This window comes from Aotus nancymaae, unplaced genomic scaffold (genome assembly GCF_030222135.1).
Source record: "Aotus nancymaae isolate 86718 unplaced genomic scaffold, 86718_ANA_hifiasm-v0.15.2.pri h1tg000063l, whole genome shotgun sequence".
NCBI lineage: Eukaryota > Metazoa > Chordata > Mammalia > Primates > Aotidae > Aotus > Aotus nancymaae.
The window spans coordinates 442,093-460,973 of NW_026988477.1; the positions used below are offsets into that span (position 1 = coordinate 442,093).

At 50.7% G+C, this 18,881-nt stretch overlaps 1 protein-coding gene across 7 annotated transcripts in view; it reads right to left on the reverse strand.

The window, feature by feature from the left end:
- The window catches only part of EHMT1 (euchromatic histone lysine methyltransferase 1), a 236,509-nt gene that overhangs the window by 68,469 nt on the left and 149,159 nt on the right, over positions 1-18,881 (reverse strand). For all 7 annotated transcript variants that reach the window (XM_064366037.1, XM_064366036.1, XM_064366038.1 and 4 more), the window contains 4 exons: positions 17,783-17,860; positions 16,023-16,143; positions 12,407-12,538; positions 8,611-8,756 (listed from right to left, as the gene is read on the reverse strand). In XM_064366037.1, coding sequence (XP_064222107.1) covers positions 8,611-8,756; positions 12,407-12,538; positions 16,023-16,143; positions 17,783-17,860 — 477 coding nt within the window. The remainder of the gene's footprint in view (positions 1-8,610; positions 8,757-12,406; positions 12,539-16,022; positions 16,144-17,782; positions 17,861-18,881) is intronic.

Sequence of the window (18,881 nt, forward strand, 5' to 3'; positions counted from 1 at the left end):
TCTGAGGCTGCAGAGGACTTGTCGCTACTGACTTTGAAAAATGTTTACATTAAAGGAAAAACAAGTTATTTCAAAAATTCAATATGGTTATATACATAGAAGTCTGGAAGGACATACAAAAATACTAAGAACGATTCCCTCAGATTCAGAAAAAGAAGTGATTTGTACTCTCTTCTTCACGCATCTATGCAGTATCTGGATTATTTTACAATCAGCAGGCATTATTTACACAATCACGCTGTATGATTCTGGCTCTGTACTGCGTAACAAGGACACAGTGAAGAGAGCTGGGGGGCCGGGGGGCCAGGAAGAATGGCAGGAGAACGTAAGGACGGAGACGTTCTGGGAAGGAAACATCAAATAAACGACAATGGGATCTAGTTAGGGTTAGAAAAAAAGAGATAAAGAATCCATTAACAAGGTGGGGGAAAAAAAGGCATTGGGGTGGTCCCACTGAGGTCACCATGGGTGGGAGGGGTACCCCAACTCTGCCAGGGCAGGGCACGGGATTCACGAACGGCTGACGGGACGCTGAAGGATGGAACAGAAGAAAGGAGCCCAGCGCCAGGGGCGGTGCTTTCAGGACAGAAAGCAGCTGAAACGGGCACTGACTTGGCAAGGTAGAGATAACCCACACCTGCTTGTCTGCAGGCAGCTCCACACCAGCAGAGCCCGGAAAGGCTAAAGAACGGGCCCAGCTCCGGAGACGGGGGCTGAGCCGGTGGAAATACGGAGCAGGCGACTTGGAGCCTCAGATGAGGTCCAAGTGCAGCCAGGCGCCCCAGCTGGTGCAGGTAAGAGGTCACCCTCTGCAAAGGTGGCTACACAGCTCACTCTCCACACAAACCCACTGCTACAAAAGGGATTTTTGTTATTTTAGTGTCTCACTGTTTTATTAAATATTCTATTAAGAAAACTTTCAGGCCGGGCGCGGTGGCCCATGCCTGTAATCCCAGCACTTTGGGAGGCCAAGGCAGGAGAATCACAAGGTCAAGAGTTGAAGACCAGCCTGATCCATATGGTGAAACCCCGTCTCTACTAAAAATACAAAAATAAGCCAAGTGTGATGGCACGCGACTGTAATCCCAGCTACTTGGGAAGCTGAGGCAGGAGAATTGCTCAAACTCAGGAGGCAGAGGTTGTAGTGACCCGAGATCGTGCCACTGCACTCCACCCTAGCAACAGAGCAAGAGTCTATCGCAAAAAAAAAAAAAGGAAGAAAAACGAAAACTTTCAAAAATAGAGACAAAAATGTATCCCGATGTGCCTGTGCCTTATTTCAAAAATTACCAATAGTTTCCATTCTTGTTAAAGACATCCCCTATAACCTTTTGTGCTTGGAGGGGTGTGCTGGAATACTTGTTAAAGTACCTAAGGGTAAATGATCTCATTTTAGCCATAAATAACTCCACATACACTGCTAACAAATCATGCTCCACATAACCTTAGAACCTTGATCACACAGAACACAGGTAGCACTTTCTCAGCACCATCTAATACCCAGTGCCCACAGGCTCTGCACGGTGGGCTTTTTAGGGCACGGGGGTGTGAGCTGTCCTGGGCTGGCCTTTCATCAGCTGTGGGAATGCCCTACTCTCCTTCCTCTTCCTTGGATATGGCTTAAACCAGATCCAGGATCCATTGTGGGCCCTGCTCCTGGGTGAGATACAAAAGCCTTCATGTCTGGGTCACCTGTGACTCGTCCCAGCTATTCTGCAGTACAACTCAGGTCTGCAGATGGGTACGCTCCCTCCCTGCCCAGCGGCGCCCTGTCTGCCCCATGCTGCCCAAGCAAGTATGGGCAGAGAAAGTCCAATGGTGGGAACAGCACTGCTGCAGCCAAGGTGCCCTGGCACCCTCGTCTCCTTGCTAAGACCACGTCATCCAGCAAAGGGCTCACATGTGGTGAGCTAAGACGAGAGACAGACTAAAGGCAACGAGCACGACTGGGACTCTGAGGAGCAGAGAGGTGCAGGCAGAGCAGAGCTGGGAGAGACACGGCACGAGGACACTCAAAGACATGGGAGATGGCCGGGCGTGATGGCTCACAGCCGTAAACCCGAGGTGGGCAGATCACCTGAGGTCAGGAGTTTGAGACCAGCCTGGCCAACATGGTGAAACCCTGTCTCTACTAAAATGTAAAACAATTAGCTGGGCATGGTGGCGAGTGCCTGCAATCCCAGCTACTTGGGAGGCTGAGTCACAAGAATCACTCGAACCCGGGAGGCGGAGGTTGCAGTGAGCAGGGATCACGCCACTGCACTCCACCCTGGGTGACAGAGTGAGACTCGGTCTCAAAAAAAGAAAAGACAGGGAAGACAGAGGCAGCTCCAAGGGGAGAACCGGAGGGCCACAGTGTCCGTTACATGAGAGAGAACATTTCAGAATTGAAAAGCTCAGAACAGTTACTCTGAGCAACATGTCTCGAGAACTCAACATTATGCACCAAGACAAGAGTAAACAGAAATGTGTGCTCCAGCAACTCGACGCGTCTGAATATACAAAAATGTGCAGTTCCACCAGCTTGGGAATGAGTTGATAACAAGTACACAGAAAACAAAATATAAAGAGGCGATCATTAACTCTAAGGAAAGCAAACAAAACAGTCACTCCAGGAAGGAGAGGCACAAGGCAGCAGGACACAGCCTGGGAGTGGCAGCCTCAGGAGCTGGCCCCACTGCTGGCTCTTCTCCTTGGTTCGCTCCTGGGTGCTCACAGGAGACAAGGGAAGGTGGGGACCAGGAGAAGCCTCCTTGGTGCCAGGCCTGCATGGCTCCTTCGTCTTGCGGAACACTGTGGCTGGCGGGGAGGGCAAGCGGACCTTATGGCCTGGGGCACAGATGAAACATTTATGGCTGTCACAACAGTCGACAGAGACCAGAGATGCTGCTCAGCACCAGACAATGAGCAGAGAAGCCACTTCTTGCCCCCGAAAATTATTAGGCCCAAAACATCAAAAATATTGAGGTTGAAAAGTCTTGCACTAGAGAAATCTGAACCCACCATCAAGAGAGAAAAACGTCAACAGAAGCACACTCAGAGATGACTGAAATGTTGTACTACGGACCAGGAATTTCAAGAACATCAGTGTAAACGCCAGAAACAAATAGTACCATAGATAAATGCCTTAGACTGGCGCATAAGTGTACTCAACAAGGAAGAAGAACTGGTGAGTAATTTTAAAGGCCAATATAAGTTATCTAAAACTAAAATTGAAAGAGAAAAAAACAGAAGGGCATTGAAGAGCTGTGGAACAATGTCAGACAATCTAACGTGTGTACAAGAAATTTAAGAGAAAAAAAAAAAAACGAGGCTGAAGAAACACAGTGGGCCAGGCACAGTGGCTCACACCTGTAATCCCAGCACTTTGGGAGGCCCAGGCAGGCGGATCGCCTGAGCTCAGAAGTTCAACACCAGCCTGGGCAAGAAGACAAAACCCTGTCTCTACTAAAAATACAAACATTAGCCAGGTGTGCTGGCACCAGTGTGTAGTCCCAGGTATTTGTGGGGCTGAGGCAGGAGAAAAGCTTGAACCCAGGAGGTTGAGGGATGGAGGTAGGGAACTGCCAACCCAGAATTCTATATCCCTGGAAGCATCTTTGAAAAATTAAGGCAAAAGAAGAAATTTTTCAAACAGACAAAAGCTGAGAGAATTCATTATCAGCAGCCTTGTGCTACCAAAAATAAAAGTTACTAGAAAGTCTTTAGATACAAGTAATATACTAATATCACAAAGATAAAAACTTGGATAAGAGAAATAAAGATCTCAGGATATGTTTAAGACGAAGGATAAACTATTCTTATGTTTAATCAATCTAAAAAAAACTACTTAAAGCAAATATAATAGGCAATACACTGTAGGGTTTTAGCATATATAAAATTAAAATTCAGAAACAAGATGCAAGACAGGACTGGACGGCACTGTGATAAGGTTCTTACACTTTACGTTATGCGGCATAATGATGAACTGCAGGTAGACTGCCGTAAGTTACAGACGTGTATTGCACACTCCAGGGCAACCACTCAAAACATTAGAAAAAGGTATGAATAATAAAGCCAATACTGAAATAAATAGGCATCATAAAAAATTTAAATTCAAAAGAACGCAGAAAAAGGCTGGGCATGGTGGCTCACGCCTATAAGCTCAGCACTTTGGGAGGCCGAGTCGGGTGGATCACCTGAGCTCAGGAGTTTGAGACCAGCCTGGCCAACACAGTGAAACCCTGACTCTACTAAAAACACAAAAAATTAGCCGGCCATGGTGATGAGCCCCTGTAATCCCAGCTACTCAGGAGGCTGAGGCAGGAGAATCACTTGAACCCAGGAGGCGGAGACCGCAGTGACCTGAGATCCCGCTACTGCACTCGAGCCTGGGCAACCAGAGCGAAGCTATGTCTGGAAAAAAAAACCAAAAAAACACAGAAAAATGAAAAAAAGGAGCAACGGATGATATAAATGGAAAAACTATTAAGATGTTAGACTGCGCTCCAGCTATATTAATAATTGCATTAGAGATAATCTAAATATATCAACAGAGAGATGATCATACAGCCACGTGTCACTTCACAGCAGAGTGTGTTCTGAGAAATGTGTCACGGGGTGACTTTGCTGAGTCTGAACATCACAGGCTGCACTTACACAAACGTAGATGGCGCAGCCCACGACACACTCAGGTTACGGCACCCAAGGCTGCTCCTGGGCTACAGACCTCTCTAGCCCATGACTGCAGGGAACGCTGCAGGCAGATGTGACGCCGCGTGAAGTCTATGCACATCTAAACATATCTGACCACAGAAAACGTACAGCAAAAATAGAGAACAGGTTGAACATCCCAAATCCAAAAATCTGAAATCCAAAATCTTCCAAAACCCGAAATTTTCTGAAGGCCAACATGACATTCAATAGAAATGTTCACCGATTCATTTCAGATCTCAAATTTTTTTTTTTTATTTTTTTCAGACAGAGTTTTGCTCTGTCACCCAGGCTAGAGTGCAATGGCGCGATCTCGGCTCACTACAAACTCCAGCTCCCAGGTTCAAGCAATTCTCCTGCCTCAGCCTCCTGAGTAGCTGGGACTACAGGCTCTTGCTACCACACCCGGCTAATTTTTGCATTTTTGGTAGAGACAGGGTTTCCCCGTGTTGCCCAGGCTGATCTTGAGCTCCAGGACTCAAGTGATCCTTCTTCCTCAGCCTGCCAAAGGGCTGCAATTACAGGCATGAGCCACTGCGCCCAGCCTTTCCAAGCTTTGCAAGAAACACAGAGGAACCTGCCGAATTGCAACTTGAGTGTGGGATTCGCAGAATCCAGATGATGGGAGCCTCGAAGCTTCCAATGGCGTGGGTTGCTCAACAGATACACTGAACGAAAAAGACGGGACCATGAACAGCATAGAGACTGAAGGACAGACGGGCAGCAGTGCTGCAGGTGAAGCTACAGACTCAAAAGGTGAAGCTGACACCGGAAGCAGGCGCTGTGGGAGCCGGGGCAGATCACACATGGGGACAGGCACGGGGAGCGCCCCAGGCTCCACTTCTCAACCTTGGTGGTGTTTACCAGAGCTCAGCTGAGGCAGATTTGTTCGGCCCAATGTTTGTTTTGTATGGTCTTCTGGAGCTACATTTAATTTCATTATTATTTTGAGTTTTCTATCCAAAAATAAGTCAGAGCAGAAGGATAAGGCAGAAAAAGAAGGCAGAAAGACCACTTGAGCCCAGGAGATGAAGACTAGCCTGGGCAACATGGCGAAACCCCATCCCTCAAGAAAATAAGGGACCTGTGTTTAATTTTAAACAAAAAAACTTAGCACACATTGAACTCAGAGAAGACCATGAGTCGTTAAGAATGCGAAGGGAGAAAGGCAGGTGGAGAGGGGACGGAGAGAAGCAAAATCAAGCCGTCTGGACGCCGCTAGAGGCTGTTAGAGCACCCATTTACTAACAAGCAGCTGTTTATTCTGCCAACCCAGCTGAAGCTTGTTTCAGAGGTACTAAACAGCCCTAGCAGATGTGGGGAAGTTTTCCGTACCAAAAAATTCTAGCCTGCGCTTGCCGGAGGAACGACAGAACGGCAAAATCACCATCTTGCAACTCTGAATGAAACAATGGATGCAGGCAGTGGTCACCAAGGACAGTGTAGCTTTCGGGCGGACAGGAGGCCGCCTCAGAAATCCAGGGCCTTCTTGGCACCACTCCCAGCACACGAAACTCCAGAGCATTTTCACCAGAATTAAGTCATGAAGTAAAAATCTGAGGTACTTACATGTAAACCAAGGCTTCAGCTCTAACTTTCAGGCTACAGGAACTAAGGCGAATGACTTAACAACACCAGCAAGTTACAAGCTAAATCCAGAATCCGGAATCCAGATTCTTGCAGTCGACAGTGTGGCAAATGGGAAGAGGCAGGGACAGAGAGAACGTTTTGGATTAAAAAACACACAAAACCTAAGAGACACTGCAGCAGATTGATCTAATGAGTGGAACCTGTCTGGATCCAGTTAGAAAGAGGGAAAAAAAAGGAAAAGCCACTTTGTTAACAGACCTTTGACCACGGAATGGGCACCAAATAATAATAGGAATTTGTTATTTTTGCTACATGTGAAAATGCATTGCTGTTACGTGAGAAAATGGTCCCTTTTTGTTCTTAATAGAAATATACTGCGTTATTCAGTAGTAAAACGGGGTGTGCTTTAAAATAGTAAGTGGTTCAAAACCAAGAAAGGAGGGTGGGGAGAGCACGCCGGTGATGGAGGAGCCTGAGTCGAGAACTCCGAGGGCTAACCGTGCCCTCACTTTTCACTACGAAAAGTTCTTTGAAAGCAAACGAGAGGCTCTGCGGAGGGCCGAGTGTGGCAGAACACGTGGCGAGTGACGTGAACATTCAGAGGTGGGAAAAGCCATCACACGGGGAGCCCGCCGGGCGCACGTGTGCGGATGAGAGGTGCTGAAGCACATGTCGCCTAGCCAGGCTGGGACAGGACAGAAGCAGCGCCGGTTTCGGAGTCTAAGAAAAGCACGTGAGCTGGAAACGTGGAGACACAGATAGTAAAGTCACAGGGAAGCACAAGTCGAATGGACCTGCCTCACACCCACGGGGAAGGAGAAGAGGAGGAGAACCAGGGGTCCTCCAAGCGTGGTCCCTGGACCAGAAGCATCAGGAGAAACCGGGAACACTTCAGAAAGGTAAACTCCCAGCCAGGCCAGACCTACTGAATCAGAAACCCTGGCCACGCTAACAGGCGCCAGGGTGAGGGCCGTGGGCTAACCTGCTATCGCTCCACCCAGCTGCTGCCTGTGCTCCCCGACACAGTGGTGGGGCTCCACCTTTGGAATGAGGCTCCGTTCCTGCCTTCTCCACAGCGGGCGGTGAGTCTGGTGCGCCACATGGCCGCTCTCACAGGCCTCACCTGTACAGTCCGGGCAACGGTCTATGCTGCACAGGCTGCCATGACACCTGGAAGAGCTACTTATGCAAAGGCTTGGAGTGATGCCTGGCATTGCTACATGAACGGCTGCTCCTGTTCATAATTCATTAATTTCTAAAAGATGCAGCTAAGACTCAATAATCGAGTTGAAGATGGCTCCGCTGGCCAAAGACCAGGAAACTCAATGGAGCAACAGGCTGACACCCGTGCCCATGAGCTGACTTTGGCCTGCAGCAAATGCAAGCCCGGGGCAGCCGGACACCTGAGCGGCGTGACCGCGTGTGGTGCCTCTCAGAGCCTGGGGCCGACAACCCTCCTGCTTGGCCCCTCGCCATGGCCAGCCATGGTCACGAGGCTCTAAGAGCTGAAAGAAATCTACTGGAGAAATTCTCAGAAAACACTGATTCCGTCTGTGCTCTGCCTGTTTCCCCTCTCCTGTTCCAGAGGCAGCAGGGACGGGGCACGGTGAACCCTGAGTCTGTGATACCTGGTGACGGGAGGGAAGTGGCTGAGGCCCGGCCCTGCAGGGAACCACAATTCTGGGTACACCTTAGTGTGACTCTCCTGCCTCAATCTACCCACTTGATTTACTGCAAGGTAGGAAAAACCTTGACAAAACCATGATCATAAAAGAGAAACACGACAGGCCATTTTCTTTCTTTTCTTTTTTTTTCTTTGAGACAGAGTCTTGTTCTGTCACTCAGGCTGGAATACACTGGCACCATCTCGACACACTGCAGCCTCTGCCTCCCAGGTTCCAGCAATTCTCCTGCCTCAGCCTCCTGAGTAGCTGGGATTACAGGCGTGTGTCACCACACCCAGCTAATTTTTGTACTTTTAGTAGAGACAGGGTTTCACCATGTTGGCCAGGCTGGTCTCCATCTCCTGACCTCGTGATCCACCCACCTCAACCTCCCAAAGTGCTGGGATTACAGGCGTGAGCCACCGCGCCCGGCCATAACAGGATATTTTCATTCAAAAAACGTGTCTACACAAGCCTCCTTTTTAATAAGCTCTCCTGGGATTTCAGTATTGGGACCTGATCGGCTGGTTTTGTGCAGAAGCCACTCAGGCTCGCTCCCTGGTCATGCAGCGCAACTCACTGGAGGGGGCTGGGGGGCCGCTGCTGGGCTGGGCTTTCTCACCCATTTCTCGTGGTTGCTTTAAATGAAAACAAACGTGCTTACTTCGTGGTCCACGCTCTCGGTAGCCATGCACTGGTTGTTGGCCAGAGTGGTGATCTCTCGGCTCTTCGGCGTTTCCATCCGGCAGCTGCAGAGAGGCACTTCCTGGAGGCCGTCTGTCTCCAGCACGTCCGGACCGTTAGCCAACCCTAACATCACACAGACACATGTCAGCTCAGGCAGGCCTGACCTCAAAAGAATCATCTAGAAAGCAATCGATTATAGAGTCTCAACAGTGCTCTCCCACGCCAGGAAATAAAAGCAATGCAGTTGATTACCTAGGCACAAACAGCCCTGCAAGGAGGGTGGGAGGTGGGGGGTGGCTGTGGGGCTGGGCGGTGCCCACAGGCCCACGGACGGCCACCACCTGAGCAACATGAAGGAGTGGCCTGTGCCTCCCCAACTAACAAACCCCCTGCCAGGGTCTCAAGAGGCACCTGTTAACCTGTGTTCTCAGGTTCTCAGGACCCAGGACACAAGTTCCAAAGCCAGAGGCTGGTACCTCTCGTAGCAGCTCCTAAATCTTCTGGTTTTCAAAAAAAAGCGAATTAATTACCCTTTAAGATCTTGTTTTCCTACTTGGTTTTAAAATGGCAGCCACCAAAAAAAATAAATAAATAATCAGTTTGGAAGGGTTTAATAACGGTTCATCTATTATCTAGAATTCCAGTCACCTACTGCCATAGTCCACAGAGCCTATTTATCAGACTGAAGGAGGAAAGAACCAGGGAAAACAAGGAAAGATAAACTAGAGGAGAAAGAGAGCTCAACATGGGGCTGACAGTGACAGCGTCGTCCACAGGGCAGGCTGCAGCGGAGCTGTGGTCAACAGGCGGCCTTGGGCCCGTCCCAGCATAGCCAGGGCTGCTGCCCCCACACCCTGCCCCTAGCCGGGGGCGGGAGAGACCAGCAAGGCCAAGGCTGGTGAGTGGCAGAGGCAGGGTGGAGGCAGCTGCCAGGAAGACCCTCAAGCATGGCAAGGGGCTACAGTGCGTGCTGCTCCCAAAGGAAGTCAGATCACAATTCACATTTTCTTTCTCGTTAAACAGTCAAAGCAGAAATAGACAGTGAACTGGTGTCTCAAATACTCACTATTAACTCTGAATTAAAAATAATTAACTCTTGTTTTCACATCTAAAAACACACTGTTGAAGTATATTAAAACAGAGACCAGGGCTAAAGAATCCATGAACAGACAAGGCCAGTTGAGCCAAGGAGGCCATCCTGACCTTGCTTCATTTGAAAACAAAGCCTATCCTGGGCTACTTCTTGCAAATGCCTCTAGTAAAGAAAAGTAAGCCTTAAGCTCTACCGCTGAGAAGCTGCCAACCCATCTCTGTCACTAGGGTCTTTCCAGCAGGACGGAACAAATGACACAAGTGCGCCATGAACCAATCGGGTGCTTTCTGGGCTTGGCTTCCGTGTCCACCCTGAAAGCCTTCCTCCTGTGTTTCCTCAGTGCGGCTCCCAACATGCTTCTGGTTTGGAGCTGCCCAGTTCATAAATCGCTGCTCAAGGAAACCCTTTAAACACTGCGTTGTGCCTTCGTTCATCCTTTAACAACACCCAGGCTGAGTCACCCACAGTCACTTCTGTTGGTCTCTAGCCTGTCTGTATTCTGATACCGGTCACAGCCAGGAGAGAATCCAAATCTGTGCAAAGAGCCGATGAGCACGTGAATGGCACTCACTGCCATCCACGGGTCTCTCTGTGCAGGAAGGCAGCCTCCCGACGTCACCGACTCTGGCACAGAGGCACGTCCTAATCACGGGCTGCGCGAGGTCCCACCCTCGCCTCTGGATCGCCCGTACCCCTAAAGACCAGGAGAACGATGAAGTGAAACTTGAATTCGAATCACTACAAGTTTAAAGCTGGGCAGGCCTCTGAGGTGATCCTGCCCGGCAACCTGATTTTTAAAAGGAGAAAACAGACACAAAACCACACAGGCCGTGAGATGACTTTCTAACACAGTGCCGGCCAACGGCGGCCGAGAGGCTGTGACGAGACAGGTGAAAACCCAGCACCGACACACCCGGATGACACTGCGGCAGCTCAGACACCACCGTGGACGTGGAGCGCTTCTGTTCCCACAGTGAGGAACTGCCAGGAGCATCAAATGAAACGATTTAAGAAACCCTCAAGCAATCAACCTCCACCAAGCTCTGGCTCTCCAGCCCCAGCCCACGTTGCCATGGTTATGGGCTCCTGGCCTCTCCCAGGCTCAGACCCTCGGCCTCCTACTGCTGCTTGGTTACATACTCAGGCTCAGTTCGGCAGGGCCGAGAGCAAGGCCACGGGGAAAGAGGCGAATGCACACGGAGGGGACTTCTCGTCTTCGTATTCTCCCCTTGGGCCGAGGCTCAAGCCTGGACACGAGCCCATGAGCCACAAGCAAAGGCATCGCCTGCCCCCACCGACCGGCTCAGCACACCGCACGGGCCGGGCGCGCCTGTCCCGTCTGAGCCGCGCGCCACCTAGCTCTCCCAGGGCCCCGGCTCCTGCCCTCCTGTCCAGCGCCACTTGACCGCTGCTCCCCTGGGGTCCCGAGCCACACGCCAGCACCAGCACAGTGGGTGACGCCGCCTCTCTTCCACATGCTGATTCTCTACACCAAGAACACGGCTGAGCGGGCCAGTCGCCGACTGACCAATTGGTGCTGATCAAACACAGGTAAATAAATGTTGGGGGTCAATGTGTGAAGTGCCATGCAAGCTGAGGAGCCCCTGTTGGCTGCTGTCCCTCCTCCGGCTCTGTGTTGGAGCTCACCATCCGGCCCTGAGCCCAGCACCGTCCGTGCCCTACGGCCACCGTCCTCCCTTTTACTGGAGGTGGGAGGTGAACGCCGACAGGTGGCAGAGCCCTCACGTGCCAGCTCCTCCGTCTCCTGCCACTCAGCACGCCCAAGGCCGCCACAGCAGGAGTCGACTCGATAAAACGAAATACTACTTCCTACGTAAAGCGAAGTAACTTCCTGAGACCTCTAACTCTAAAAGCAAGTTCAGAAAACTGGAAAACTCCGCGTTATACTTAATCCAGAAAGAAAGTGTGGGGCGACTGTGCTGAGGACTTCACGATACTTCAGGGAGGGTTCTGCTCCATTTGGTGCAAGAGGAAAACAAATCACCATTTGCCTGACGGACAAGGTTACGGTTTCTATCTTCAGCTAACGATGTCATTTCCTAGGTTGGTTACATACATGACTCAAACCTTCCTCAGTGTTCAAAACCCTAAAAAGCTAGTTAATTTGTCGTTTAAAATGGCCCACTAAACCCCTACAGTCGTATGCGATGCCACACCAGCAAGATCTGTGTGGAATGTAAACAGAGGCTTTTCATTTCCTCCACATCATGCTTCAAATACATCTTCCCAAATAATCAAACAGCTATTAGCTACTTTTCACTGATAGAAGGTTTTGCCCAGGGACACGTTTCAGCCAATCAGAGACCACCAGAGACACCTTATTCAACAGTCCGTCCCTGTGTGCTGAGCCGCCGCCGGGGAGGAAGTGCACCTGGCCACGAGCGGTCCTCCACAGAGCGCGCCCGACCCACGGTGGGAGGCAGACGACTGCCGCGGCCGGGCCCCGCTTGGGCTTTGCAGTTTACTCTTGGAGGGTTTCCATGATTTCTGTTTCTTCACCTGCACTCCCTGACACGGCAAACGCGCCCTGTCCTGTCTACACCTCACCTGGAAGACAGGCGTTTAACCTGATCTTCTACTAGGGTCCACCAGGGGGCATCGTGCCAACAGAGAGGACAGAGTCCTGAATACAAAGGACCAAGATGGTGCCTGGTCTCACCTTCTGCTTGTGAGGACAGAATTCCTTTGACGCGGAGATCCAGGGAGTCCAGAGAAACTTCCATGTACCCTGTGCTGTCTCCTGGTGCTGTCTGTTCAGTGCTTCCTGAAGATGACTTATACGGCTCAGAACCTAGGTATGAAATGCACACACATCAGACACCCTGTGCCCGGGCGGCCGCACACACCCAGATGCCACAGGGCAGCCGGGCTGAGGCCCCAGGAAACGGACTACTTCAAATTAATCCATTCAAAACCACAAGCTGAAACCCACTACCGCTTAGGCCGTCCCAGTTTCCAGTTTCACTATCATTTCTCTCCCACATATTATTTTGCTGATTCCCCCTTTTAGACATAATATTCATGGGGGAGGAGAGACGCTGTGCAGACAGAAACAAAGGCATCCACGTGTCAGTACATCTTTCTCTGTAACTATACCAACTTCGTAAAAGCTATCAAATAATCAAAGAAACAGATAAAAACATGGTACTCCTATGTTGTGGATTATTTTTAAATAAAACAGAAAAATCTAACTTAGGGATTTGAAAGATCAGATGTAAAGCAGCTAAAGAGACGGCCCAAGGGGCTGTGTTGCGGGGAAATCTGCGTCAGAGGGAAAGCACCGGCACCCAGGGAGGCCCCGGAAAGGTTCGGTGTCAACCCCAGTAGACACAGTATGCTCGTGACACCCACAGGAGGAGCTAGGGTGCTGTGAGAACTGGCACCCCTGGGCTGGCAGCGAGGGCAGCGGCGGGTGCAAACAATTCTGTGGGTTCCTCTGCCCTCAAGGACACATGAGTGGTGGCCAGGCCAGCCTGTCCACACTTCCCAGGAGGGCGGGAGGAAATGTACAAAATTGGGTATTTGTAATCACAAGGGTATTTCACTGCGGAGGCCTGTGAAAGTATGCGCCTACACCAGGTAACATCTAACTCCGGCAAAGGGTGGACGCCCACATTTCACAGCCAAGCTTCTGGGGATCTATTTCAATGACATTTATTTCTATAAATGAGCACTAGTAAAGAGGTATGGTAACCCATCTTTTCATTCAAGCCACATGCTCCACCTAGATCGTAGACAGACAGCAAAAGTCAACCACCGCTGAGAAATCACCATCACCAACTTGAAGAACAGGAATACACTTCATATAGTTTTAAACGAAAAGATTTTTTTAAAAAAATCATAAAGAAATAAAATTCAAACTCCTATGTGAACATTTAAAAGCACGCATTTTGCACATTGTAGCCAAGATGACAGAGGTGCAATCTCTACCCCAAACACAACTTTCAGCCTGGGCTCCACACACGCTTTCGTTGGCCAACAGTAAAAGCCAAATCTGGTGTTATGATCTGAATCAATAAACTGAGGTGAAAAGAAACACAACCGAAGGAGCACACGCAGCTCCCGGGGCGGGGAGGGGCACTCACATCCTCCACCCTCAAACTCCAGGAGCCTCCACGGTGACTGCCTCACCCCAGGCCTCCCGCAACCCTCTCTGTTTCAGGGAGGCACTGCCAGTTAACACACCTACTCTACACTGGGAAATCTAGATTAGCCAAAATCACTGTGAAAAAGAACCAAGTGCTGCCGCTCTGTGACACTGGTATAAGGATAAACAAATAAATAAATGAAACAGACTGGAACGTCCGGGAACAGCCCCACACTGACTGTCAACAGGAGGAGAAAAGTCAATTCAGCCAGCGGTACCTATGGCAACTGCACAACCAGTGCAAAGAAGAGGCCTGCACCGCAGCTCACTCGAACCCGAGTGCAGGACGAACCGGCACGCAGGCACCAGACCCGCAAAATGTCAAGAAGAAAACATGGGGCAAAACCTCCGTGACTGGGTCTGCAGAGATGTCTTAGAGCACAAAAGTATGAACCAGGAAGTACAGTAACTCATAACTTAGACTTCAAGGAAATTTTAAAAACTTTTGCTCTTCTAAATGTAGCATTAAGAAAATGAAAAGGCAGGTCACAGACTAGCTACAAATACATGCAAAACATCCAGAATATTTAAAAAGCTCTTTTAAACCAACAAGAAGAAAAACCACCAGATTTTAAAGTAAGCAAAGATGTGGACAGGTTTCAAAAGAAAATAAATGAACGCTAAAATGTACAGTCTCGTTACTCACTAGGTAAAAGCAAACTGAAACTACAAGGAAACACCACTGCACATCCACAGAGCCGCTGAAATTAAAAAGACTAACCCTAACAAGTGCTGACAAGGACACAGGGGAACTGGAATGCTCATGCGCTGTTGTGGAGATATAAAACGGGACGAGTGCTTAGAAACCAGCTTGGCAGCTTCCTGAAGAGCTGAACACACACCACTCTATTCAGCCGTTCCGCTCCCAGACAGCTAGGCAACATCTAGGAAGGCACCTGTTCAAAAAGACTTGCACACAATGTTCACAGCCACTTGTTTCTAACAGCCCAAGGCTGGAAAGAGCCCAAAGCCCACGGACAGACAGACTGTGGGGCAGCCACACAATGGGACAATTCTCAGCAATGGACAGAAACAAACTCCTGGCCATATGACAGCCCAGCAACTCCAAACAATTATGCCTAGAGAAGCCAGATGTCTACATAATTCTACAAAGCACTAACGAATAATCTGACACACAGCAGACCAGCGGCTGCCTGGAGGCAGGGAAGGGGCCAGGTCATCAAGGAGCAGGAGGGACCCGGGGCGACAGGAGGCACTCATGGCACCGATCAGCTGACTGTGGTGATGGATTCAAGGTCATAAACACGTTACAACTCGTCAAATTTTGTGATTTATTTCTGTACATTTTATTGTATGCCAACTGTACTTCAGTCAAGCTGAAAAACAACGGCCTTGGCCCCCTAAACCTGCTGCATCCCTTCGGGGTTTGAGGAGATTTCCTTCCCACATTCACGCGTGATTTACGGGAGTCGCTCTGGAACAGGAGACTCTGACTGAGGCGCAGGTGGCTCTCTGAGGGCCATTTCCTGCCCACCACGTGGAAGCTGTCCGTGCAGGCCACAGCTTCCGATCGCCCATGCAGGCAGCGAATGATTCGCCTTCAACAGTGAAGTCGGGGCCGGCGCAGTGGCTCATGCCTGTAATGCCGGCACTTTGGGAGGCCAAAGCAGGCAGAACGCTCGAGCTGAGGAGTTTGAGACCAGCCTGGACACATAGCAAAGCCCCATGTCTACCTAAAAAATACAAAAAAATAAGCCAGGCATGATGGCACATGCCTATATTCCCAGTTACTTGGGGAGCTGAGGTGGGAGGACCGCCTGAACCCAGAAGGAGGCTGCAGTGAGCTGAGATCATGCCACTGCACTCCAGCCTGGGCAACAGAACCAGATCCTGTCTCAAAAATAAATACATAAAAATTTAAAAACAACAACAACAATGAAGTCCATGTCGACTGCATCTTCCAGAAGGAACTACTTCACAGTCACCTGAGTCTCTCTAACAAAGTCATTTCGAACATTTTCTAAAACAGTGGAGCCCTCTTTTCAAATGAAATCCTACGCACCCCAACCCCAGGGGGGCCTCACCTCCTGGCCCCGTGCCCCTCCCAGGCAGTCCCCGAGACAGCCCCACAAGATGGGGGTGGAGCCCGCATGCCCTCTGTGTTTACCCAGGGCACCGCCGGGCCTCTTCCTACTTCTCCGCCTCCTCTTCCTGGCTGGCTTGATCCAGGGACTGTCGGTCTTCCCTTTCCTTTTGAGAAATTTCTTCTTGATGCTGGATTCAGAACTCTGGAGAACCAAACGGGCAGGCACATAAATCACGGGGCACAGGAAGCCAGGGCAGGCAAGATCACTGCAAGTGTTGCTTCCCTGCAAACGAAACGCCGGCTACGTCCTGATCTCCAACTAAGCAGCAAGTTTAGCTTGCAGACATTTTCCTGGGTCACACGCTTAAAGGCACCCTGTGCTTTCTCCTAAGCACCTCTCTAAGCTCAGTCCCTTTAGAGGCAATGCAAAACCAAAAACAGAATTAAAATGAACTTTATAAATCTTCTTTGAATTTGACACAAAAGAAAAGAGTAAGTAAATTGGAAAGTTCTCGTCAGGATCTAAATAAAGAAGCCTAGGGAAAGGATCCATGGCCGCTCATCAGCGTCCGTTCATCTCACAAGAAAGAACAATGAATAAGCAATCTGCTTCAGAATCTATACCCACATCAGTGATCTACACGGAGAACAAGGCGGAGGTACAATTAACTTGTAATATTTCAAGATGTGTTTTAAGCACCTGCTTCTGAAGTCTGAGTGCAGCAAGGGCATCCATGCCACACGTCCCACACGGATGCAGAGCAGGTGCCCCTGCCCTCCACGGGAGGCCACATGAAGGCCACAGTACCTGCTTCCAGTGGACAGAGGGACATCTAAGGCAGGCACAGCTGCAGCACGCGGGCCTTGCCGACCCCCTGAACGTGTTCCTGCACAAGCTCTGTGGCTGGGCAGCCTTCTGCTGCGAGTTGGGTCCCCTGTGAGGATGGTACTGGGAACACTGTCTGCGGCACACACAGCCCTGGCTCCCCGGTGCTCCCCGCACAGCAAAACTTTTGAGAACAACGTGTTCAAGTGCTGCGCCCACAGTCGCTGCTGCTGGAAATCTAGCTCCCCGCCGCCCGCCGCCCGCCCCCCGCCCCCCACCCCGCAAAGACAGACACCTCCATCGTCAAACACCACGGCCCCTCCAAGTCCTCCTCCCGCTCACTGGTGTGCCAGGGTCACACCATGGGCCACTTCTCCTGCTTCAGACCATTTCCCAATTCGTGTGAGCCCGACTTGCCGAGCTCCTCCCCAGATACACAAGCCAACTTCTCCTCCCCTATGGAACCGTCACAGGCTGGGGCTTCCTGAGGCCCCATCCCAGCGACTCATTGCTCTTCCCCGTTTCCAGGCCCCAATTCCTGCAGACCAGGCTGCACAACTCTGATCTGGACCCTCCTCCATGAATAACAGCCATTAGTAGGGACACGGCGGGACCACTCTTTCCTCCCGTCCTCGCCACCAAAAAGCTCTGTCCGTTCTATGTCGAAACACCTCAAATCCAGCCTGTGCAGCAGAATCCCAAACAGCTGTCCTTGCTACACCAGCTCCCTCCACAGCCTTTCCTCCGAGAGTGTCCACAGGCCCCTCAATTCCACCCACCCAGCATGCAGTGGGGGCAGCCCCGTGCCAGGCCCGGCCCTGTGCTGCAACTCTGCACAGCATCTTTCTCCGGAGGCTTTGCCAGGGACGGGACTGTCTGCGGCCATCGCCATGACCAGCTCGAAGCAGGTGTATGAAGTGCTCAGGCACAGGGTTGGGTAAAGCACTGAAGGATGCCGGTGTCTCTGCGCCTCCTCCACTTCAGCACAGACGCGGAAGGAGGCGCTGGGGATTACCAGGTCAGACTCGTCGCCGCCTTCCTCCTCCTCCCCGGTGTCGGCCGACTCCTGCTCTTCCTCAGACTCCCCGTCCATCTGATCAGCCACACAGTCGAAGCGGGAACCCAAACAGAAAACAGACACCAATTACATCCTTTAGTGGCAGATGACAGATCCAGAACAAACCTCGAACACGCACTGGCAGCTCACGCCAGAGACGCTCGCGGGTGGGGACGCCTGCCTGCTCCGGGCCTGGCTGGTGTGTGGGGTGACCATGTGCCGGTCCAGGCAGGGCCAGAGACGCACTCTGGACTTCCACTCCTGCTCCCTGGTCCTGTCTCCACACGGGGACTGGAGCGTGGCTGTACCGGTGCAGACTCAGGCAAGGGCTCACCCACTGGGTGCTGCACTAGTGAGGATTCAGGTGCTCAAAGTATGTCATGAGAGGGAGAATTCAATAAACAGGCCACAAAACACATAGAATAATCATCAAAAGATTTTCAGAGGCCACAGAACAATACACAGTGTGAGACCTGCCCCCACATACCCACGATCCCAGTCCAACCCCGGAGCCACCACGGCTAAGCTGCCCACGCCTCCTTCTCGTGAACGTCCAGGCAGACGTGGGCCACAGACAAGAGTGTGTTTCTAGTCTGCACAGATGGCAGGACACTGAACGGTTCTGTGATTATTACTTTCTTCTAGTTAAAAATATGTTCCGGAATTCTTTCCACTTCAGACAGATACACCTTATTTCTTCTGCTGTATTTATCTTTTCTATAAGCAGAGGCAGTACACAGATAGATGTTCAGTGCAAAGGACGCTGAAACATGCGTGAGTCTCCGTCCGCCTGGGCCCAGCACTCCCTGGGGCAGCACGGGCTTGCTCTTGCTGGGGTGTTCCACCCTTCTCTGCATTTCCCAGCGGACGGGCACCCATACAACTTCACATCAATGGTGTATTCTATGGGCACCCCATGGCTCACACTTGCAATCCCAACACTTTGGAAGGCTGAGGCGAGCGGATCGCTTGAGAACAGGAGTTCAAGACCAGCCTGGGCAATATAGTGAGACCTTGTTTTTCCTATCAAGTTTTTAAAGCTTTGTTTCTAATATCT